General features: G+C 39.1%; 3 protein-coding genes across 3 annotated transcripts; 2 read left to right on the forward strand and 1 right to left on the reverse strand.

Moving 5' to 3' along the window:
- Positions 1-918: 918 nt before the first annotated feature.
- On the reverse strand, positions 919-4853 carry LOC129093701 (cytochrome b5 domain-containing protein 1). Its single transcript, XM_054601791.1, has 4 exons — positions 4546-4853; positions 2504-2580; positions 2204-2422; positions 919-1375 (listed from the first exon to the last, which is right to left on the reverse strand). The coding sequence occupies exons 1-4, from the start codon at positions 4661-4663 to the stop codon at positions 1145-1147; spliced, it is 645 nt and encodes a 214-aa protein (XP_054457766.1). The 5' UTR covers positions 4664-4853; the 3' UTR covers positions 919-1144.
- Positions 4854-7004: 2151 nt separating this feature from the next.
- plod3 (procollagen-lysine, 2-oxoglutarate 5-dioxygenase 3) lies at positions 7005-19362 on the forward strand. Its single transcript, XM_054601010.1, is given in 20 exon segments — positions 7005-7311; positions 11146-11237; positions 11504-11525; positions 11528-11639; positions 12233-12396; positions 12574-12686; positions 12773-12836; positions 12971-13068; positions 13269-13370; positions 13552-13683; positions 13766-13887; positions 14073-14177; positions 15793-15918; positions 16034-16175; positions 16389-16502; positions 16585-16656; positions 17123-17227; positions 17330-17476; positions 17609-17734; positions 17947-19362. Coding segments are annotated over 20 exon segments (2199 nt in total). The 5' UTR covers positions 7005-7226; the 3' UTR covers positions 18103-19362.
- Positions 19363-20078: 716 nt separating this feature from the next.
- On the forward strand, positions 20079-23640 carry znhit1 (zinc finger, HIT-type containing 1). Its single transcript, XM_054601754.1, has 6 exons — positions 20079-20155; positions 21309-21406; positions 21540-21615; positions 21719-21798; positions 22517-22686; positions 23019-23640. Exons 1-6 carry the CDS (start codon positions 20134-20136, stop codon positions 23038-23040), a joined length of 468 nt encoding a protein of 155 aa, XP_054457729.1. The 5' UTR covers positions 20079-20133; the 3' UTR covers positions 23041-23640.
- Positions 23641-24000: the final 360 nt, after the last annotated feature.

The raw sequence follows: 24000 nt of genomic DNA on the forward strand, positions 1-24000 counted from the left end.
TTCTACCTTTATGTGATTATCTACTGGGGCAGAGCGCTGCTTTGAGATAAATGCTAACATGCTAACAGTGACCATGTTGACATGTTCAAAGAGCATGACACTTCCATAACGTGTAGAAAGCAAACATTACCCACAATGCACCTCAGGACATTTGGCTTTATAGACCGCCTCACAGCCGTACATGTACACATTCCTCAGGTGTCAGTTTATTTCCTGATGACAGACGCCTTTGTTGTGCTGTATGTGACGTCCATCAGCTGACAGGGAAGTAAGCGTGGACCCAAGATGTTGCCTAGCAACGCAATTCAGTTGAAACCATGGTCACTGATTTTAAAACAACAGAGAACCCAACACCTGGAGACACGCTGTGGTGGAACCCCTTTAATGCTAATATTAGCATGCTAACATTAGCTAGTTATCAGTGAACACAGAGTCCAGCTTATGTTAGCATAATCAGCTAATGCTAATATTAGCATGCTAATGTTAGCTAGTTATCAGTGAACACAGAGTCCAGCTTATGTTAGCATAATCAGCTAATGCTAATATTAGCATGCTAATGTTAGCTAGTTATCAGTGAACACAGAGTCAAGCTTATGTTAGCATAATCAGCTAATGCTAATATTAGCATGCTAATGTTAGCTAGTTATCAGTGAACACAGAGTCAAGCTTATGTTAGCATAATCAGCTAATGCTAATATTAGCATGCTAACGTTAGCTAGTTATCAGTGAACAATCCAATCATTTATATAGCAGTTTAAACAAACAGGGTTTCCAAAGTGCTTACAGAAAAAGAGATAAAATAAGTTAAGCATAATCAACACTTCTAATCACATCAATATCTAGCAAAGCCAAATAAAAAAGGTGCGTTTTTACCAAGGTTTTCACAGGGATGTAGAACACAGTGTCCAGCTGATTGAATGTCTTTAGTTCATCATCATCACGGTTATAATTCTCCCTGAATGATGAACCACATTTCATCACAATCCATCAAAGTAAGTGAAGAGAGATTCTCAAGATTAAAGTCAAAATCCATATTTTTACTAATAAATCAGAGATAAAGTCATGTTGAGATCAACAGAATAAATCATGAACATTTAACATGCTGGTGGTGGGGTCAGAGGTCACAGCGTGGTGGGGTCAGAGGTCAGCCCTCAGTGAGGTCATCGTTGTAGTGGAGCAGGACGGCGGGGCTGAAGAGGTCTCGGTCCAGTCGGAGGTGTTGGAGCTGGAGGTCGTCGTCGGGCACGTTGTTCTCGCTGAGCGTCCGGCTCATGTCCAGACGCACGCCGCCGTGTTTCCAGGTGTAGCTGCAGGCGTGAGCGTTGAAGCGCAGGTAACGCTGGAGGATCTCAGCCATCGTCTCCTCTGAACACACCTGAGGAGCAGCAGAATGAATTCATGATCCTAAAGCTCAGAGTCCGATGTTTCAGCCACCACAAATCCTCTGTCAAAGAAAGAACGCTTCCTCTAGCGCCACCTTCAGGGTCTCACTGTGTTTGTACCTGAGCAGGTGAGGGGTACTGGGGCAGGTAAGAATAAAACTCAGCAGGCGAGGGTTACCTCAGAAGGTGAGGTACCTCAGAAGAATTGGGGTACTTGAACAGTTAGGGTTACCTGCTCAGGCGAGGGGTTACCTGCTCAGGCGAGGGTTACCTGCTCAGGTGAGGGTTACCTGCTCAGGCGAGGGTTACCTGCTCAGGTGAGGGGTTACCTGCTCAGGCGAGGGGTTACCTGCTCAGGCGAGGGTTACCTGCTCAGGTGAGGGTTACCTGCTCAGGTGAGGGTTACCTGCTCAGGAGAGGTTACCTGCTCAGGTGAGGGTTACCTGCTCAGGCGAGGGTTACCTGCTCAGGTGAGGGTTACCTGCTCAGGCGAGGTTACCTGCTCAGGCGAGGGTTACCTGCTCTTACCTGCTCAGGTGAGGGTTACCTGCTCAGGTGAGGGTTACCTGCTCTCAGGCGAGGGTTACCTGCTCAGGTGAGGGTTACCTGCTCAGGCGAGGTTACCTGCTCAGGCGAGGTTACCTGCTCAGGTGAGGGTTACCTGCTCAGGCGAGGGTTACCTGCTCAGGTGAGGGTTACCTGCTCAGGCGAGGTTACCTGCTCAGGCGAGGTTACCTGCTCAGGTGAGGGTTACCTGCTCAGGCGAGGTTACCTGCTCAGGTGAGGGTTACCTGCTCAGGTGAGGTGTGTGGACAGTTCACCTGCAGGCGCTGCTCCTGTGAGGTCAGCGTGTTGATGATTCGTATCCACCTGGTCTTGGCCGACAGACGTCCCACCTGGTAGCGTTCGTCGCTCCACCAGGGCCGGCCCACGTCACTGGCCCAGTCGGAGCGAGGGCCGGCGGGGGGGACGTGCACGAAGCGCCCCCTGGGGGTGTAGTACCTCACACAGTTCGTCAGGGGATCCACGTATGTGAGCACCTGAGGACGGAGGACAGAGACACGCAGGTGAGAAAGGAGCTGAGAGCTGCTCTCTGATTGGCTGCTTTGTTTAACGCTCACGTCTTTGGTTTCAGGGTCGAACCAGCTGCTGATGTCTTTTCCTGCAGACTCCATGATGGGTAACAGCAGAGCGTCTCCTACGGGAACAAGGGTCAACATCTGTATTATATCTTTATTAACATCTGTATTATATCTTTATTAACATCTGTATTATATCTTTATTAACATCTGTATTATATCTTTATTAACATCTGTATTATATCTTTATTCAACATCTGTATTATATCTTTATTAACATCTGTATTATATCTTTATTAACATCTGTATTATATATTTATTCAACATCTGTATTATATCTTTATTAACATCTGTATTATATCTTTATTAATATCTGTATTATATCTTTATTAACATCTGTATTATATCTTTATTAACATCTGTATTATATCTTTATTAACATCTATTATATCTTTATTAACATCTGTATTATATCTTTATTAACATCTGTATTATATCTTTATTAACATCTGTATTATATCTTTATTAACATCTGTATTATATCTTTATTCAACATCTGTATTATATCTTTATTAACATCTGTATTATATCTTTATTAATATCTGTATTATATCTTTATTAACATCTTTATATCTTTATTAACATCTGTATTATATCTTTATTAATATCTGTATTATATCTTTATTAATATCTGTATTATATCTTTATTCTTTAAACATCTGTATTATATCTTTATTAACATCTGTATTATATCTTTATTAACATCTGTATTATATCTTTATTAATATCTGTATTATATCTCTTATTAATATCTGTATTATATCTTTATTAATATCTGTATTATATCTTTATTAACATCTGTATTATATCTTTATTAATATCTGTATTATATCTTTATTAATATCTGTATTATATCTTTATTCAACATCTGTATTATATCTTTATTAACATCTGTATTATATCTTTATTAACATCTGTATTATATCTTTATTAACATCTGTATTATATCTTTATTAACATCTGTATTATATCTTTATTAACATCTGTATTATATCTTTATTAACATCTGTATTATATCTTTATTAATATCTGTATTATATCTTTATTAATATCATCTGTATTATATCTTTATTAACATCTGTATTATATCTTTATTAACAACATCTGTATTATATCTTTATTAACATCTGTATTATATCTTTATTAACATCTGTATTATATCTTTATTAACATCTGTATTATATCTTTATTAACATCTTTATTAACATCTGTATTATATCTTTATTAACATCTGTATTATATCTTTATTAACATCTGTATTATATCTTTATTAACATCTGTATTATATCTTTATTAACATCTGTATTATATTAACTTTATTATATCTTTATTAACATCTGTATTATATCTTTATTAACATTAACTTATTATATCTTTATTAACATCTGTATTATATCTTTATTATATCTTTAACATCTGTATTATATCTTTATTAACATCTGTATTATATCTTTATTAATATCTTTATTAACATCTGTATTATATCTTTATTAACATCTGTATTATATCTTTATTAACATCTGTATTATATCTTTATTAACATCTGTATGAAACACTTACATTTATATTTAACATCAGTATGAGACTAAACACACAGTAGATATTTATCACAACACTTTCACACCCCATATATGTTTATAAATATAGATATTTGAATATGTATATGTATTTCTATGTTAATTTTATATAAATAAGAATTATTTTATTTATTTCTGTATTATAATTAGTGCTACATTAATAAGTAGTAAGTAGTATTCTTCTTGCTTGTGTTTAATATGCTGTTTAGTATTTAATCTAAGAAAATGCATCATATTTAATAAACACATGTTTTGGATGTAAAAAGTGACCTGGTAACCATAGCTTTAGATAAATGCAGTAAAGAGGAGATTATCTCTGGAAGGTAAGGTTGGAACTAAATAATGTAAATAATATAATAATATAATAATATAATAATATAATAATAAATAATAAAATCATGTTTTTAAACATTTGTCCTCTTTCTCAGCTGCAGGTGTGGAGCTCACCTTTGTGCTGCTCCATCAGCGGGGTGAGGTCACACACTCTGCCCAGGAACGAGAGCCACAGGTCGGCCGCGGTGTTGTGAGCGGACACCTCCGCGGGGGTGAAGAACCTCGGCCTCATGTTCTCACGGTGACGCGTCTCTGCTGGTGACGCGTCTCTGCTGGTGACGCGCTGCCGTGACAACGGGACGCAGCGGGGCGTGGCCTGCTGACGTCACGCACGGTTCATTATCTTAGAGATAATAAAGCCTATAAGAATTATATTATAAGTGTATTGATTTGAGACAACTTTCTTCTAAAGATGTCGTCTTATATTTTTTTATGTTTTATTTCCATTCATGAATGTAGTTTAAAAAAAAAAGATGACTTATATTTACTGTATTCCTTCATGGTTTTAAATGATTATAAACTTGTTTTTGTTCGATAATTAATTTTATTTTTTAATATTCTTCAGTCTGCTTTTGAGAATTATATTTTAATGTTTTGGTGCAATATTTATTTTAAATAAAAATAAAGTATTAAATATATATATATATATATATATATATATATAATATTTTATACTATATTACATATTATATTATATATTATATTGTATAAATATAATATAAAATGAAAATAGATAAATATGTATATATAAATATTTATAATAAATAATAATAAATATTAAATAATAAATTTGATTATAAACTTATTTTTTTTCAAAAATTAATTATATTATAAAAAAATTTCAGTCTGCTTTTGAGAATTATATTGTAATGTTTTGGTGCAATATTTATTTTAAAAAAAAATAAAGTATTAAATATATACATATATTACATTATATTTTATACTATATTATATAAATATAATATAAAATGAAAATAGATAAATATAAATATTTATATATAAATATTTATAATAAATAATAATAAATATTAAATAATAAATGTGATTATAAACTTATTTTTTTTCAATAATTAATTTTATTTTTAAATATTATTCAGTCTGCTTTTGAGAATTATATTGTAATGTTTTGGTGCAATATTTATTTTAAATAAAAATAAAGTATTAAATATATATATATTATATTATATTTTATACTATATTATATATTATATAAATATAATATAAAATGAAAATAGATAAATATAAATATTTATATATAAATATTTATAATAAATAATAATACATATTAAATAATAAATTTGATTATAAACTTATTTTTTTCAAATAATTAATTTTATTTTTAAATATTATTCAGTCTGCTTTTGTGAATTATATTGTAATGTTTTGGTGCAATATTTATTTTAAATAAAACAAAAGTATTAAATATATATATATATTATATAATATTTTATACTATATTATATATTATATAAATATAAATATAATATGAAATGAAAATAGATAAATATTTATATATAAATATTTATAATAAATAATAATAAATATTAAATAATAAATTGAGAAGAGAAATATTGAATACATGTATGCATAATAGTAGAACAAGTACTCAGATCTTTTGATTAAGTAAAAGTACTAATACCACAGTGTACCACAGTGTATGAATACTCAGTTATAAGTTGAAGCCATGCATTCAAAATGTTAGTTAAATAAAAGTAAAATAATAATCAAAATGTACATAAAGTACCAAAAGAGGAGAGGTACCGCAAGTCCTTCCTTCCTGCTGCTGTCAGGCTGCACAACCAGCTCTGCTCCCAGCAGACCACATGACACTAATACACTAATACACTGTGCAATACAATATTTATAATTTATAATAGTTTCTGTCTGTATATATAATATTACTGTGGATTCTCTACTGTTCTTTACTGTTTTTTTACTGTTTTTTATTGCTCATTTGCTTATTTATAATACTTATTTTGATCTTGTGTTTTTATTTTATTTACTATGTCTCTTGTTTTGCACTATCCTCTTTGCTGCTGTAATCCTGTAAATGTCCCCGCTGCGGGACTAATAAAGGATTATCTTATCTTATCTTATCTAAAAGTAGAAGTACTCATGATGCAGAGTAATATATGTTATATTTGTTCTATTATAGTTATTGATGCATTAATTAGTTGATTATACTTGTTATGTAAATAATGTAGTGTAGTATAGTTCTTTACATGCTAATAATAGGTGTGATTGTGGTAGTAATAGTAATAACATGAAGCCATAGTGTTTTATGAAGATGAATAACTAAAGAGTGTGTTTTTGTCATGTGATAAGCCCCGCCCCTCTCCCTCTCTCTCTCTATGTCTCTCTCTTTCTATGTCTCTCTCTCTCTCCCTCTCTCTCTCTATGTCTCTCTCCCTCTCTCTCTCAGGAATGCTTCAGACGTGGCAGAGACTTTTCACGAACTGAATTCCACATAAAGTGAGAGAGAGAAAGCCCCGCCCCCTCTTCTCCATTTGTCCTCCTCTGATTGGCTCGCGTGGAGCCGCTCCTGCGCGCTGATTCGCTCCGTGGGCCCGTCAATCAAAGCACCTGCACTCCTCATTGGCTGACGCTCTAACAAAGTGGGCGGGCGGGATTACTTTGTGGCTTCTGTTGACATTCTTCTGTCATCGCGATAAGACGCGAGATTTGCGAGCCGCTCGGGATCGTCAGAGGGAGCTGATGGAGTGAGGACGGGAGCTCCGGAGGACCACGGTGATCAGTCTGCGCGCCGCCGTTAACGCGTTTCTTGTGCAGCCGCCATGTTTTCCTGTCGTCTGCTCGGCCTGCTGGCTCTCGCCTTCTTCCAGAGCTCCGTGTCGGCCCAGCAGCGGAGCCTCTCCCCAGGTAAGGCCGCTCCGGAGGGTCCCTGCGCGGCCAGCGGACCTCCGGGTCTCCGGGCTCCGAGTGACGTCACGGCCGCGCATGCGCAGTGACGAGCAGAGATCAATGAAGGGCTGCTTGTTCATTCACTCACTTTAATTAACTTTAATTAACTCTACACTGTGTTTATTACATGATTATGATTTTATTATGTTTCCCTTTAAATGTAAAAGCTTTGATAAAGGGAAGAAATCAAAGAGTTTCTTTATTCATTATTTAGATTAATGTGAATAGTGTCCTTTACCTCTACTACCTCTTAACATTACATATTAATACATATAAGTATAATATAAAGCAGTGTTATGGAGGAAAAGAACACCTGACTGTATGTAAAATACCTTTTAATTCATTCAAAAGAGTGCATGAGTACTTTTACTTTAATGCTGATAATACTTCATACTTTTACTTTAATGCTGATAATACTTCATACTTTTACTTGAATGCTTAAAGTACATTTAGCTGATAATACTTCATACTTTTACTTTAATGCTTAAATAATTTACTTAATACATACTTTTACTTTAATGCTTAAAGTACATTTAGCTGATAATACGTCATACTTTTACTTTAATGCTTAAAGTACATTTAGCTGATAATACTTCATACTTTTACTTTAATGCTTAAAGTACATTTAGCTGATAATACTTCATACTTTTACTTGAATGCTTAAAGTACATTTAGCTGATAATACTTCATACTTTTACTTGAAACAGATTTTTAAATTAGACTTTTGCTTTTGTTACTACAGTAAATATTTAAATACTAGTTCCACCAGTGAAGAAGACGATGTGTCTTTTGACTAGCATATATTCTGAATAATCCCTTAATATAATATATATAAATATAACTTCTTAGTGTTAGAGATGTGATCTGGATCGTTGTCAGTGAAGGAACCTTCTAGACTTCTGAACACCGCCCACATCTCCACCCAACTTCACTTATAGAGAAACATTAAAACAGCTCAGACAAGAAAAGATAAAAGTAAATGTAACAACATGAGAATTAATTAATAATAATAATAAATAATAAAAATAGATTAAAAGTCTTAAGGGATCGTTTTGCCAAATTCAACAGTTTAAAGTCAACAAAAAAATGGAATAAATAAAATAAAACAGGAACAAAATACAGTAAAGTAAAAACAACACAGAGTACTTTGTGTTGAGTACAGAGTGTGAAGTTTAACATGCAGTGTGTGTGTTTGGACAGCTGTGTGTGTCCGTGTGTGTGTGTGTGTGTGTGTGTGTGTGTGTGTTGGACAGCTGTGTGTGTCCGTGTGTGTGTGTGTGTGTTGGTAGTTTAACTCCCGAGCACAGCTGTGTGTGTTTTCATGAAGTAGTTCTGGTGTTTTGTATTTTCCCTCCTGATAAAATCCTCCGTCTCATTATGTGATAATTAAAATATAAACTTATGTAATAAAACAGTAAATATCCTGGATAATTAATTATTAAAGTCAGATCAGCATCGACTCTCAGCAGGACATCAGATTGATGAATATTGTTAAACATCCACATTAACGAGGTGATAAATACTTTAAATGAGTTTAGATAAAACTTTATTGATTTCTGTGGATGTTACAGCTGCAGGAGAAAAGAACAGATACAATAAAACACATTAAGAGACTAAATAAATATTAAAAACATATCTAATAATAGTGATGTTTATTAAAATAAATGTTATTAAAATGTATCATCATTAAATGCCACTCGAGTCCTTTATGACACGTTTTAAAACCATTTAATGACAAATGTTTGAATATTTATCCTTTTAGTCTGAGAATAAATCAGTTAATTGATTCATCGATTATTAATCTACTAATTTAGTTAATTAATTAATCTCCAAAATCCAGATATCTCCGGTTCATATCTCAGTAAACTGATCTCTTTGGGTTTTAGTTGTTGGTCGGACAAACACATGAGCTGATCAATAGTGAAGATGATCAATAGTGAAGATGATCAATAGTGAAGATGATCAATAGTGAAGATGATCACCAGCTATGTGGCAGCTGATCCTAGGTCTCTGCTGCCACATAGTGCTCCATCCACGGACACAGTCACAGAGCTTCTGTTGCCAGAAAGAGTTCCTGGAGAGAAACTGAAAAACCTGATGTTTCAGTGTTTGTCCTCAAAGAGCCGGGCTGAAGGAAACCTGGACCCACTGAGGACAAGGAGGCTTCTGTCGCCAAGGACTCCTCTCCTCTCTGCCTCACCCCTCCTGCTCCTCCTGCTATTCACCTCCCTAACCTCTCAGAGGAATTTCACTCTCACCAAATTCTTCGGAAAGCCTGGAGGCAGGGAGGAGGGAGGAAGGGGGAAGAGAAGGGAGGGAGGGGAGGTAGGAGGGAGGGAGGGAGGGGAGGTAGGATGGAGGGAGGGGAGGTAGGAGGGAGGGAGGGGAGGGAGGGGGGGGAGGGGAGGGAGGAAGGGGGAAGAGAAGGGAGGGAGGGAGTGAAGGTAGGAGGGAGGGAGGGAGATTTTAAGTTCAGTTTTGAAGTACTTTAAGACCTTGAGTATTTCCATTTTCTGCGACTCCACTAGACATATTTAATAATTTTATTATTAAACACAAACTATAATCAACTAATAAATTATGAAGTATTATTGCAGAACAAACTACCAGCAGTAAATAAAGTTATTAAAAAGAGCTCCACCTTTAAAGAGATGAACACATTAATGATGAAGTAATTAAAAAAAAAATATATATATATTCTGCATTATGTGTACTTTTACTTTTGGTTAAGTATATTTTGATGATTATACTTTTGCAACTTTAGTTTAAGTCATTTTCATTCATGTAGTGGCGTATTAGTACACTGTAGTACTGTAGTATTAGTACACTGTAGTACTGTAGTACTGTAGTATTAGTACACTGTAGTACTGTAGTATTAGTACACTGTAGTACTGTAGTACTGTAGTATTAGTACACTGTAGTACTGTAGTATTAGTACACTGTAGTACTGTAGTACTGTAGTATTAGTACACTGTAGTACTGTAGTATTAGTACACTGTAGTATTAGTACACTGTAGTACTGTAGTATTAGTACACTGTAGTACTGTAGTATTAGTACACTGTAGTACTGTAGTACTGTAGTATTAGTACACTGTAGTACTGTAGTATTAGTACACTGTAGTACTGTAGTACTGTAGTATTAGTACACTGTAGTACTGTAGTATTAGTACACTGTAGTACTGTAGTATAAGATAAGATAATCCTTTATTAGTCCCGCATTTGCATTCATTTTCATTCATGTAGTGGCGTATTAGTACACTGTAGTACTGTAGTATTAGTACACTGTAGTACTGTAGTATTAGTACACTGTAGTACTGTAGTACTGTAGTATTAGTACACTGTAGTACTGTAGTATTAGTACACTGTAGTACTGTAGTACTGTAGTATTAGTACACTGTAGTACTGTAGTATTAGTACACTGTAGTACTGTAGTATTAGTACACTGTAGTACTGTAGTACTGTAGTATTAGTACACTGTAGTACTGTAGTATTAGTACACTGTAGTATTAGTACACTGTAGTACTGTAGTACTGTAGTATTAGTACACTGTAGTACTGTAGTATTAGTACACTGTAGTACTGTAGTATTAGTACACTGTAGTACTGTAGTATTAGTACACTGTAGTACTGTAGTATTAGTACTTTTACTTCCTCCTCCACTGATTGTACCTGATGAGACGACAACCTTTCCTCATGTCATGGATCAGACAGCCAATCAGAGCGGTTCCTCAGTGTGATGTCACATGTATTCTGTCTGATGACCTCATCTCTGTGTGTGTGTGTGTGTGTGTAGAAAATCTGCTGGTGATCACCGCGGCAACAGAGGAGACTGACGGCTTCAAACGCTTCATGAGGACGGCCAGAGAGTTCAACTACACTGTGAAGGTAACACACACACACACACACACACACACACACACACACACACACACACACACACACACACACACACACACACACACACACACACACACACACAGACAGACAGAGATAATGTCTGTGTGATGAGTTTGGATCAGTCCATCTTGAAATCTTTACCACATGCTGATGGGAAATGAGAGATGATATGAGTGGAAATACAGATGTTTGATCATCATGAAGGAAAAAATAGATGAAGGTGATGATGATGATGATGATGATGATGTGTTCAGGTGCTGGGTCTGGGCGAGCAGTGGAAGGGGGTGACGTGGCTCGGACCGTGGGTGGAGGTCAGAAGGTCAGATGGTTGAAGGCGGAGCTGCTCAAACACTCTGACAACAAGGACATGGTCGTCATGTTCGTGGACAGGTAACGTGTGTGTGTGTGTGTGTGTGTGTGTGTGTGTGTGTGTGTGTGTGTGTGTGTGTGTGTGTGTGTGTGTGTGTGTGTGTGTGTGTGTGTGTGTGTGTGTGTGTGTGTGTGTGTGTGTGTGTGTGTGTGTGTGAGAGATATAACACCTGTCCTCGTTTCTCTTTTGTCACACCTTTTCTTCTTCTCTTTATTCTCATTTTCAACTCTGTTGTTCCTTTGTTCTGTTTTCAATGTGAAATCTGACTCACCTGTCCTCACCTGTTCTTCTCTGTTCTTATCTATTCTTATCTATTCTCTCCTCTTCCATCCTCCACTATCATCACCTGTCCTGTTTTGTCCTCTCTTGTCCTCGTCCATTCTTCAGTTTTCTCTCAAAGACATTCCTGTTCAGTAAAACTACGTCTTTGTTGGTGATAGAAGAAGAAGGACTGTCTCTTTGGGTCCACAGTTTTTAAATGTTGTTACAAAAGAAGAGCTGTGTTTAACTCAATAAGCAGAGTCAAATAAGATCTATTTGTTTCTTTTATTCTGAAGTACTTCCCCTTCTTTTTCACACTGGAGTGTCTTTTATTTTGAAACTCTCTCTGCAGCTATGACGTGATCTTTGCGTCGGGTCCAGAGGATCTGCTCTCCAAGTTCTCTCGTCTGGGTCACCGAGTTGTTTTCTCCGCTGAGGGTTTCTGCTGGCCCGACCAGAGACTGGCCTCCAAATATCCAGAGGTGCATTCTGGGAAACGCTACCTCAACTCAGGAGGTAAGACGTGTGTGTAGGAAGAAGAGGAGTTAACAGACCCCGTGTGCGTGTGTGTGTGTGTGTCGCCTGTTAAATCCAACTGCGCGTTAACGTGTGTGTGTTAACGTGTGTGCGTGCGTGGGTGTGTTAATGTGTGGGTGTGTTAACGCGTGTGTTAATGTGTGTGTGTGTGTTCAGGGTTCATCGGCTTTGCTTCAGATCTCAGCTCGCTGGTTCAACAGTGGAAATACAAAGACAACGATGACGACCAGCTGTTCTACACCAAAATCTACCTGGACAAGAAACAGAGGGTGAGGAGGACGGGAGAGAAGGGGGAGGGAGGAGAGGGGGAGGATGAAGATGATGATGATGATATCTTGTCTCTTTGTCTCTTCAGGCCAAGTTCAACATGTCTCTGGACCATCGCTCCAGAATCTTCCAGAATCTGAACGGAGCTGTTGGTGAGACACACACACACACACACACACACACACACACACACACACACACACACACACACACACACACACACACACACACACACACACAGAGAGATAATGTCTGTGTGTGACATGTGAACTTCTCTGTCCGTCAGAGGAAGTCGTCCTGAAGTTTGAGAGGTCAAAGGTCAGAGCCAGGAACGTAGCCTACGACACGCTTCCTGTCATCATCCACGGCAACGGCCCCACCAAGGTAACCGACCAATCACAGCCTTCCGTGTTTTTATGTTCACTCTCAGGCCACAATGACGTCATATGACGGCTTCACCACGACAACCGCCACACTGCTCCTCTGTAGTTTAACTCCAGGAGATTATGTTCCAGCTCCACATCATGTGATGAGTGCCATAAAGTGAGCAGAAGGTCACATGACCCGTCTCTTTGTCTCTGCAGCTGCAGCTGAACTACCTGGGTAACTACGTGCCCACGGCGTGGACCTTTGAGGACGGCTGTGGGATCTGTGACGACGACCTGCTGTTCTACAACGACGCTCCGGTACGCTCACCGCTCTGATGGTGCAGAAGATCAGAGTGTTGTCTCCTCACAGGGGTTAAACTGTGTGTGTGTGTGTGTGTGTGTGTGTGTGTGTGTGTGTGTGTGTGTGTGTGTGTGTGTGTGTGTGTGTGTGTGTGTGTGTGTGTGTGTGTGTGTGTGTGTGTGTGTGTGTGTGTGTCAGGACGAGGAGATGCCGCTGGTGTACGTCGCCGTGTTCATCGAGCACCCAACTCCCTTCATGGAGGAGTTCCTGGACCGACTGTCGACGCTCAACTACCCGACGTCGAGGATCCGCCTCTTCGTCCACAACAACGTACGTCACTCACATAATCCGACCCGTTGTGACCCGCCGTGTTCCATCCCGCTCTGATCCCTTTAATCTACCTGTGATCCAGGTCGTGTACCACGAGCGCCACATCCAGAGGTTCTGGGAGCGTCACAGAGCACTGTTCCCCGACGCCCTACTGGTCGGACCGGAGGAGAACCTTCAGGAGAACAAGGCCAGAGCCATGGCTGTGTGAGTGGAGACCTAAACAGTTCAACTATTATCAATAGATGACTCATCGACTGTACAACTCTGACGTAACAATGAGCACAATACAACTATTTTATGTTTGATATAATGGTTGGATGGACTTTGAGATCCATTTGAGAAGAACATACTAGATCTTTAATAATATGTACATGTATGTGTGTTTGCAGCGAGGCGTGTAAGAAGGATCCAGAGTGTGACTACTACTTCAGCATCGACTCCGACGTGGCCTTGACCAATCCAGACACCCTGAGGATACTCATCGAAGAAAACAAGTACGTAGCTCCTGTTTACACTGAAGACTCCACACTACTACCCTACACCCCAACCAGTCCACACTACTACCCTACACCCCAACAAGTCCACACTACTACCCTACACCCCAACAAGTCCACACTGCTACCCTACAAGTCCACACTACTACCCTACACCCCAACCAGTCCACACTACTACCCTACACCCCAACAAGTCCACACTACTACCCTACACCCCAACCAGTCCACACTACTACCCTACACCCCAACAAGTCCACACTACTACCCTACACCCCAACCAGTCCACACTACTACCCTACACCCCAACCAGTCCACACTACTACCCTACACCCCAACAAGTCCACACTACTACCCTACAAGTCCACACTACTACCCTACACCCCAACCAGTCCACACTACTACCCTACACCCCAACAAGTCCACACTGCTACCCTACAAGTCCACACTACTACCCTAAACCCCAACAAGTCCACACTACTACCCTACAAGTCCACACTACTACCCTACAAGTCCACACTACTACCCTACACCCCAACCAGTCCACACTACTACCCTACACCCCAACCAGTCCACACTACTACCCTACACCCCAACAAGTCCACACTACTACCCTACAAGTCCACACTACTACCCTACACCCCAACAAGTCCACACTACTACCCTAAACCCCAACAAGTCCACACTACTACCCTACACCCCAACAAGTCCACACTACTACCCTAAACCCCAACAAGTCCACACTACTACCCTACACATTACATTACATTACATTACATTACAGTCATTTAGCAGACGCTTTTATCCAAAGCGACTTACAGGAAGTGTATTCAACATAGGTATTCAAGAGAACTACTAGTCACCAGAAGTCATAAGTGCATCTCCTTTCTTAAACAAGCATCTCAAAGTATAAGCCAGAGCAAAAGTATAGTGCAGAGGCAGATTACTACGAAAACAATAATTGCAACAGACTAGTCCGAATATAGTAAGTGCTACAAACTACTACGAATAGGATAAGTGCAGTAAACAAATACAAATTCAATAAGTACACCCCAACAAGTCCACACTACTACCCTACACCCCAACAAGTCCACACTACTACCCTACACCCCAACAAGTCCACACTACTACCCTAAACCCCAACAAGTCCACACTACTACCCTACACCCCAACAAGTCCACACTACTACCCTAAACCCCAACAAGTCCACACTACTACCCTACACCCCAACAAGTCCACACTACTACCCTAAACCCCAACAAGTCCACACTACTACCCTACACCCCAACCAGTCCACACTACTAACCTTTTTTTTTTACTTTATGTGTTCAGGGCGCTCCTGTAAAAACACGATGCTCATAGAGCGACAAAATGTGAGGCAAAACAGCATACAAAGCAATTAAGTCTCATTGAAAACAATAACAACCAGAAGCACTGTCAGATCAGGACTGGATTGTAACTGTTGCTACTGCAGCTGGAGTATATAACTGGATAATTAACATATCTTCCTGTGCATTAAAGCGTTAAAAGTCTGGTGACTTCACAATCAAACCAGATTCTCCATGTACATGTTTCAATATTTTGGCTTTACGAGAGTAAATTCTCTGTTTCCTCTCAGGTCGGTTATTGCTCCCATGCTGTCCAGACACGGGAAGCTGTGGAGTAACTTCTGGGGCGCTCTGAGTCCTGAAGGGTTCTACTCCAGATCTGAAGACTACATCGAGATCGTCCAGGCCAAGAGGATGTGAGCACACAGTAGTTTAGTGGAGTGGTTTATGCTTCAGCTGTGTCTATAAACCAAGGTTTTCTCACAGCACAGGTGAGTTGAATACTGTTAACCTGTGATTGTTTGTGTGTAGTGGTCTGTGGAACGTGCCGTACATCACCCAGGCCTACCTGATCAAAGGCAGCGTGCTGCGGTCCAAACTGTCCCGGGTGAACCTGTACGTGGACGAGGGGATGGACCCTGACATGGTGTTCTGCAGGAGCATCAGAGACCAGGTAAGACCTGCTGAACACCTGCTCACCTCACAACTATCAAAGCATGACTTTACCCATGAGCAGAGCGCAGACCTGATTGTAGCAGCCCATGTTTGTTTTTCTAGTGTGTATTTCTGGACAAATGGAAATGTACGGATAAAACGCTGGAGACTTTTTGAAAAATGAAACTGAATGTTATGAGCCTCGTTATAGCTCATCTCTGTGTTTCCACAGGGAGTCTTCATGTTCGTGTCCAACCGCGATGAGTTTGGTCGTCTGGTGGCGTCGTCCAACTTCAACACGTCCAGGCTTCACCCAGACATGTGGCAGATCTTTGACAACCCTGTGGTCAGAAAAACATACCAACACATTAACATGAATACTTGAAATACAGAATGAGAGCACCGGCTAAATGTGTGTGTGTTTGCAGGACTGGAAGGAGAAGTACATCAGTGAAAACTACTCCAAGATCTTTGAGGATGAGAAGAGCTTTGTGCAGCAGGTAACAAAACATTAAACAACAATCCAACCAATAACTTGACGAATTAACAAATTCATCTTTTTCTTTGCCTCCCACTGTTTCAATTAATGTAGTGTAAAATTGACTTTAGTTCAGAACAATACCTAGAAAGAGTTTTACCATATACTGAATATAAGATTTTGCCATTTTAGTGACGCCGTATACGTCTCTGGTGTCGACCTGTCAATCAGTGTGTAGCCCCGCCCTAAAGCATCCCCTGCTTTATGGTCTGTTTGACTCTAAATGGAGCATCATTTACTAAATGAACATCATGCTGTATTGAAGAAGACTTGAAACTAGAGATTGAGACCATAAACTCATGTTTACAATGTTTACTGAGGGAATAAATCAAGAGAGAAGTAGAGTCATTTTCTCAGACATGAGGCCACAGAGTTCTACCAGCCATCTGTTTCTCAATAATAATCTTAACCACAGATCTCTCTCTCAGCCCTGTCCAGATGTTTACTGGTTTCCAGCCTTCTCAGAGAAGATGTGTGATCATCTGGTGGAGACCATGGAGCACAATGGCCAATGGTCTGGAGGAGCACACAAGGTAACCTGTCTGTCTGACTGTCTGTCTGTGTGTGAAACAGACGGTAAAAATGAGTGAACAAAGTATTGAAGTTTGAAAGTTTTGTCTTTTCTGTTTGTTTAGGACGAGCGTCTGGCCGGTGGTTATGAAAATGTCCCAACTGTGGATATCCACATGAACCAGATCGAATTTGAGAAGGAGTGGCTGAAATTCCTCAAAGAGTACATCGTCCCCGTCACTGAAAAACTCTATCCTGGCTATTACCCTAAGGTACAGTCCAGCACTACCCCAAGTTACAGTCCAGCACTACCCCAAGTTACAGTCCAGCACTACCCCAAGTTACAGTCCAGCACTACCCCAAGGTACAGTTGTTATCGTCTGTCCTCTCTTGTGTATGTGCAGGCCCAGGCCATCATGAACTTTGTGGTGCGTTACCGTCCTGACGAGCAGCCGTCTCTGCGGCCACATCATGACTCCTCCACCTTCACCATCAACGTCGCCCTGAACAGTAAGGGCGTGGACTACGAGGTACACACACACACACACACACACACACACACACACACACACACACACACACACACACACACACACACACACACACTAATCCAGTGAAAACCTTCAACAGTTGATGGTTCAGGAGAAAGTTACAACTGTACCTCAGAACAAACACCAGCGCTGATAGTGACGGCCTGCACCGGTTCAACGTGACGATGTGTCTGTAACGGTCTGTGTTTCAGGGTGGAGGCTGCAGGTTCCTGCGTTACGACTGTCAGGTGGAGTCTCCCAGGAAGGGCTGGTCCTTTATGCACCCCGGCCGGCTGACGCACTACCACGAGGGTCTGCCCACCACCAAAGGGACCAGATACATCATGGTGTCCTTCGTAGACCCCTAACAACACCAGGAGTGTGTGTGTGTGTGTGTGGTAAAGAGACACACCAACCACTTCCACTGGTCTGCTGTGTGTGTGTGTGTGTGTGTGTGTGTGTGTGTGTGTGTGTGTGTGTGTGTGAACATCAGTCGACCTCATCATCACCGATAGAGACAGACAGGACGGAGGAATAGACGTCATGATCATGAATGCATCGTTTCAACATTTTCCTACCTGACTCATCATTATTCTAAACTGTGATCACATTTATCATTTCAGTGTGTCCCCATTTCAGGTGTAACAGTTTTCATAGAGGACCCTGAACGCACCGTTGTAGGACATTTCAGAGTAAGAGGCACTTTATTTAGCCTTTATTTTCATTTAGTAACTTCAGACAAGAAATGCGGCATTTCAAAATAAGAGTCTGTTGTTGAGGTTCCAATCATTTGTCACCGTGCTGCCTTATCTTATTTAACTACCTGAAACTATGCAATCAGAACACACTCCGTCAGCCGGCTGCTGTTACGCTCACACTTTAGAAAACGACGTCGTTCCACAGACGCTTTCTTCAGCACTGATCCTGCAGGATGATGTCGTCTCTAACTTTTCCTCCAATGTTGGCATCCAGCTCAGAAGCCCAAACAGCGAGTCAGCAGCTGATTTAGGCCAATCAGATCACTGGGATGGAGCCTCACAGGTTTCTGATGACATGAAAACAGGAGAAAACTCTGTGCTAAAGAATATATTTTATGATTATGAATTCTGAGGAGTAAAAGTGTGTCGAGGAGATTAAACTCCACTTTGAGATATTTTTAAACTGTTACTGGGAAAACACTAAAGGCCTTTTTATATTTCATGTTTAATTCTTTGTTCAGTGTTTTAAATGAGTCTTTGTGTTTCCATCATGTAGTTGAGTATTTTTCTATCATCTTGGAGTGAAACCGTCTCAGATTTTCTCTCTGTTTTGTTTTCTGATGTTTCTGAGGATCATCTTTGTAAAACCTGACTGATGGGTTTCCTCCTGACGCTGCCTTCACTTGTCTCTCTACGTGCCTGTTCCATACGAGGAGTCAACCGTCTCTGGCTTTGTACAAACTGCGTTAAATTATTTGACTGAGCGAATAAAGTTTTGAGATTTTAATAAATAATTTTACTGTCACAGAGCGGGGTGTTTGTTTTTCTTGTCGGGGGGTGGATATGATTGGATTTATGAGTCAACTTTAAAGTTGAGGGATTATTGAATTCATTTTAGAAACTATTTCAGCCATTTGACTCTAAAAAGCATGTTTTTACCAACTCATTTCCAAATGTTTGATTATGTATCAACAATGTATTATAAATCCACAGAATAAATCTTTATACAAATAGTCTAAATTTCATCTTTAAAGCTCTTCAAAAGTCTTTTAGTTTCCTCAAATAAAAGGTCAAATTAAGCCCTTGTAGACTTGCTTCCGAATTTGTTTAATTACTATTATGCCCAATTATGCCTAATGTCGCTAATTTGCCTCATACCAAAATGTATAGATATTGTATGTGCTATATTGAAATTAATAATCTCCACTTAATTTAGCATCTGCATGACAGAAAAAAACACAAATAATACATTTTTATATAATTGTAAATAAATTCAGGTAGTAAGGGGTTTTAAAGTCATTACATTTTTTTTAACAAAGCATTTCTGTATTTTTAAAAACGTTTTATGTTATTTTTAGTAAAAAATATCCTCAGTATTGTTGTAAACTGATATAATATCAGAAATGAATTCCAGATTTATTTAATTGGTTATTTCAAAGTCGAGGCCACGTTTAATGATTAATTAATTCATATTATTAGGAATACTTGTTTAAAACAGCTGAGAGGTTCAGTACTTGTGAAAATGGTATAAATATTTTAATAATATTATCTTTAAACATTTTGTTTTCCTGTAATTTGTTTCTTATTATAAACGTAAATCAGTAAACTGATCCTGAAGAAAAGACATGTTCGCGTTTCGTCGGATTTGGTCTGTACCTCTGCGGCTGCCGTAGAGCGGAAGTGAGAGACAAAACAAGCGACATGGTGGAGAAGAAAACCTCCGGTGAGTTTACCCGAGTTATTACCCGAGTTATTACCCGAGTTAAGCACTAAGACAAAGGTTACAGTGTTGAATATTAAATGTATAAATGTATTCATGTATTCATGTATTCATGTATTCATGTATATATCCGTGATATTGATGGAGATGAGAGAAACTCTCAATAGAGACTCCAGTGTTTGATAAACCCGGACCGGACTCACTGGACTCACTGGACCGGACTACTGGTTCAACAATTTATTGATAAAACAGTGCAGAAAATATTGAATCTCTTCTAAATCTGTGTATATTATTATATTATATATATATATATATTATATTATATATATATTATATTATATTATATTATATTATATTATATTATATTATATTATATATATATATATATTATATATTATATTGTATTATATTATTAAGGTTTAGTAAACTGATGGAAATCAACAGAAGCCATGTTGAGGTTTCACACTTATGACCACTGGTTGGTTAAATTAATATTACATGGATTAAAGTGAGTACAAACACTTTTAAAATTGGATGCAACTTTAAACACAACCTTCTTTTTATATTTTAACTGTCTTAAAGATAATTCAGATAAATGCTACATGTCTGCAGCTCCTTAATATGAAAACTGCTGATGTTTTAGTTTAGTTGTGTTGGTTCAGATTGTAAGACATTAGAGAAATGGTCATTTCATCTGTGTTTTCATGCTTTGTGTCCGTCTTTGTAGAAGTCAGACAGCTTCTACAAAGCTGTATAGAAGGATTTCACAGAACAAAGACATGTTATGATGAGACGTTGGTGGATTACCTGCACTCCAATATCATTTTCTCTGTCTGCAAATGTCTTCAAATTATGTTAACACTGTCTGTCTCTCTCTCTGTCTCTCTGTCTCTCTGTCTGTCTGTCTGTCTGTCTGTCTGTCTGTCTGTCTGTCTGTCTGTCTGTCTGTCTGTCTGTCTCTCTTCTGTCTGTCTGTCTGTCTGTCTGTCTGTCTCTCTTGTCTGTCTGTCTGTCTGTCTGTCTGTCTGTCTGTCTGTCTGTCTGTCTGTCTGTCTGTCTGTCTGTCTGTCTGTCTGTCTGTCTGTCTGTCTGTCTGTCTGTCTGTCTGTCTGTCTGTCTGTCTGTCTGTCTGTCTGTCTCTCTGTCTGTCTGTCAGCTCGGGTGGAGGCCGGGCAGCGCAGAGTTTTGGATGAAGCCACCAGACAGAGGAGACTGACCCGACAGCTGGACGCTCTGGAGAAAGACAACTTCCAGGTGAGTCCTGATGATGTCATTATGAGGACAATATCAACGTCCTGATGATGTCATTATGAGGACAGTATCAACATCACTCCCTTATAAGGACGTTTCTCAGTGTTGTCATGTTGTTGTTGTTTTGTGTTTCCAGGACGACCCTCTGTCCTCGCTGCCTCCCCCAGGTCCTACTGCCCGCCTGCCTGCCTTCAGTGAGACAGAAGAACCAGGTGAGACCAGTCCACACACATCAAACTCATCAGAGGACAGGTGTTCTTCTCTTTAAACATCTGTGTCCCTTCTTCTTCTCCTCCTCTGTCTCTGTGCGTCCAGAGAAGAAGAAGAGGAAGACGAGGGGCGATCACTTCAAGCAGCGCTTCAGGAAGAACTTCACCACGCTGCTGGAGGAGGAGGTGGGTCACCCGTCTCCTCTGCTTTATCTTCTCATGTCATCAATGTGATGGTGGACTCTGATGACCCGGGTCAGTGTCTCAGGACTCCTTCATCATGGCTGTAAAGGGCTCTGAGGCTCCTTTATAGAGAGGCTAAGCCCCGCCCCTTCCTGTTGACCACCAATGACCTGATTTGTAAACATCTGTACAAAGTCAACAGTGACAAATAATGTTTTGATCCTGTTTGAATAGTTCAACGAATTACACACATAATGTTTGTCGATTTAAAAGATGATTTTATCATCGCAGCTAAGTTAGCTAGCTAGCTCGCATTGTTTAATGTGAGCTAGCTAGCTAGCTAGCAGCCATGTTGCTGACGAACATTGTTTAAGAGAGATGAAGTTCACTGATGGTTTCACACAAAACTAAATGAGACGACGACAAACAGACTTTTTTAAAAATATACAAACATTATCTGTAATTTATGGAACAATTCAAACAGGATCAAAACATATTTGTCTCTTCTCGTCAAATATTAACATATTTTTTCTGAAATAAAGACCCATGGTAGATAACAGGAAGGGGCGGGGCTTAACCTGTCCACTCCTAAAGGTCCTTACAGACACAAACACGACTACAGATTTCACATCAGAGGACAATAAAGATTTTTTGAATTGAATGTCCTCCATGAGTGTGTGTGAGCTGTCAGCTGACCCCTGCTCTGCTCTCTGATTGGTAGAACCTGTCGGAGAGGCCGGAGCCTAACTACCTGTCCGCCGCGGCCCCTCCCTCCTCTCTGCCCCCCCGTCACTTCTGCTGTGTCTGTGGTTTCCCCTCTCACTACACCTGCACCACCTGTGGGGGGCGCTACTGCAGCAGCAAGTGTCTGTGTACGCACAGAGAGACCAGGTACACACACACACACACACACACACGTTTGTCTTTGTGCTAATGTGAGGACCATCTAAAACATGATGCATTAATTGGACCGTAGTCCTGAACCCTTTAGTCCTAACCTTCAGAAAGTCCAGAACGATAACTAAAATGTCTCAGAGTGTAAATCTGATATTAATATAATAAAACATGAGTCCGTCTGAAGCCACATGTTATTTACATAAACAAGTTATTGAAAGATTTAGTTTCACTTAAGTACTCATTTGAGGTACTTGTACTTCAACTTGTGTACTGAGACAGAACCTTCAGCTCAGTGAAGCTTCTCTTCATCCTCTGTGTGTCTGCAGGTGTTTGAAGTGGACGCTGTAAATGCTGCCTGGTCTCCATGGTAACGATGATGGGATGGAGGTTCCTGTGAACTGATGAGCACACCAACACACACACACACACACACACACACACACACACACACACACACACACACACACACACACACACACACACACATATACAATCATGACAGAGGACATCTTGTCTGTCAAGATGAATATGAAGCTACGACTGGTTAGCTTAGCTTAGCATAATGACTGGAAACAGAGGGAAACTTGCTCTAAGGTTTATTTACATGTTACATCTGGTTTGTTTCAGCTGAGCTGTGTTATTAACCTTTTCACTGATTAAACTAAATATATACAGTATATATATATATATATATATATATATATATATATATATATACAGTATATATTTATATACAATGTGCTGATTTAAACAGTGAAAGATATTACAAAGATGTTAGCAGCTGAAAAGCTAACATGAATTTAAAAGCTAATACGAGCTGCTGTGTTCTGTTTATTTTGTCCACCCCCTCTTCATGTACATCAGCCAATAAGAGGAGCCAGACGTTGAACCACATTATTGTTCTGTAAATAATAATTACATGTGTTTTAGTTTCATGTTTTATTAAAGAAAAATAAATATGAGACTTTTCTGTGTTTTAACTTTCTTACAAAGGTGACAAATAGTTTTTACAAGGTTTGTTAGGAATCAACAACATTTGATCTTCATTCATAAACGTGCGTTAAAGATCAAAAGTCAACATTTATGAAAAAAGAGAAATGTATTCATTTCCATAATTCACATAATCTAACGAGATATTCTGTTTATTATCCTTATTGTTGGATTTAACAACAACAACAGCTGTTTGTCTCCTTCATCAACACTCTCCTTTATTAACGGGGCGTTTAGCAGCAATCTAACAGCACCATGACTCACGTTTATATAACCACAATAACACTAAATAAATATATATATATATATATATATATA

The sequence above is a fragment of the Anoplopoma fimbria genome, chromosome 7 (assembly GCF_027596085.1).
Source record: "Anoplopoma fimbria isolate UVic2021 breed Golden Eagle Sablefish chromosome 7, Afim_UVic_2022, whole genome shotgun sequence".
Taxonomy (NCBI): domain Eukaryota; kingdom Metazoa; phylum Chordata; class Actinopteri; order Perciformes; family Anoplopomatidae; genus Anoplopoma; species Anoplopoma fimbria.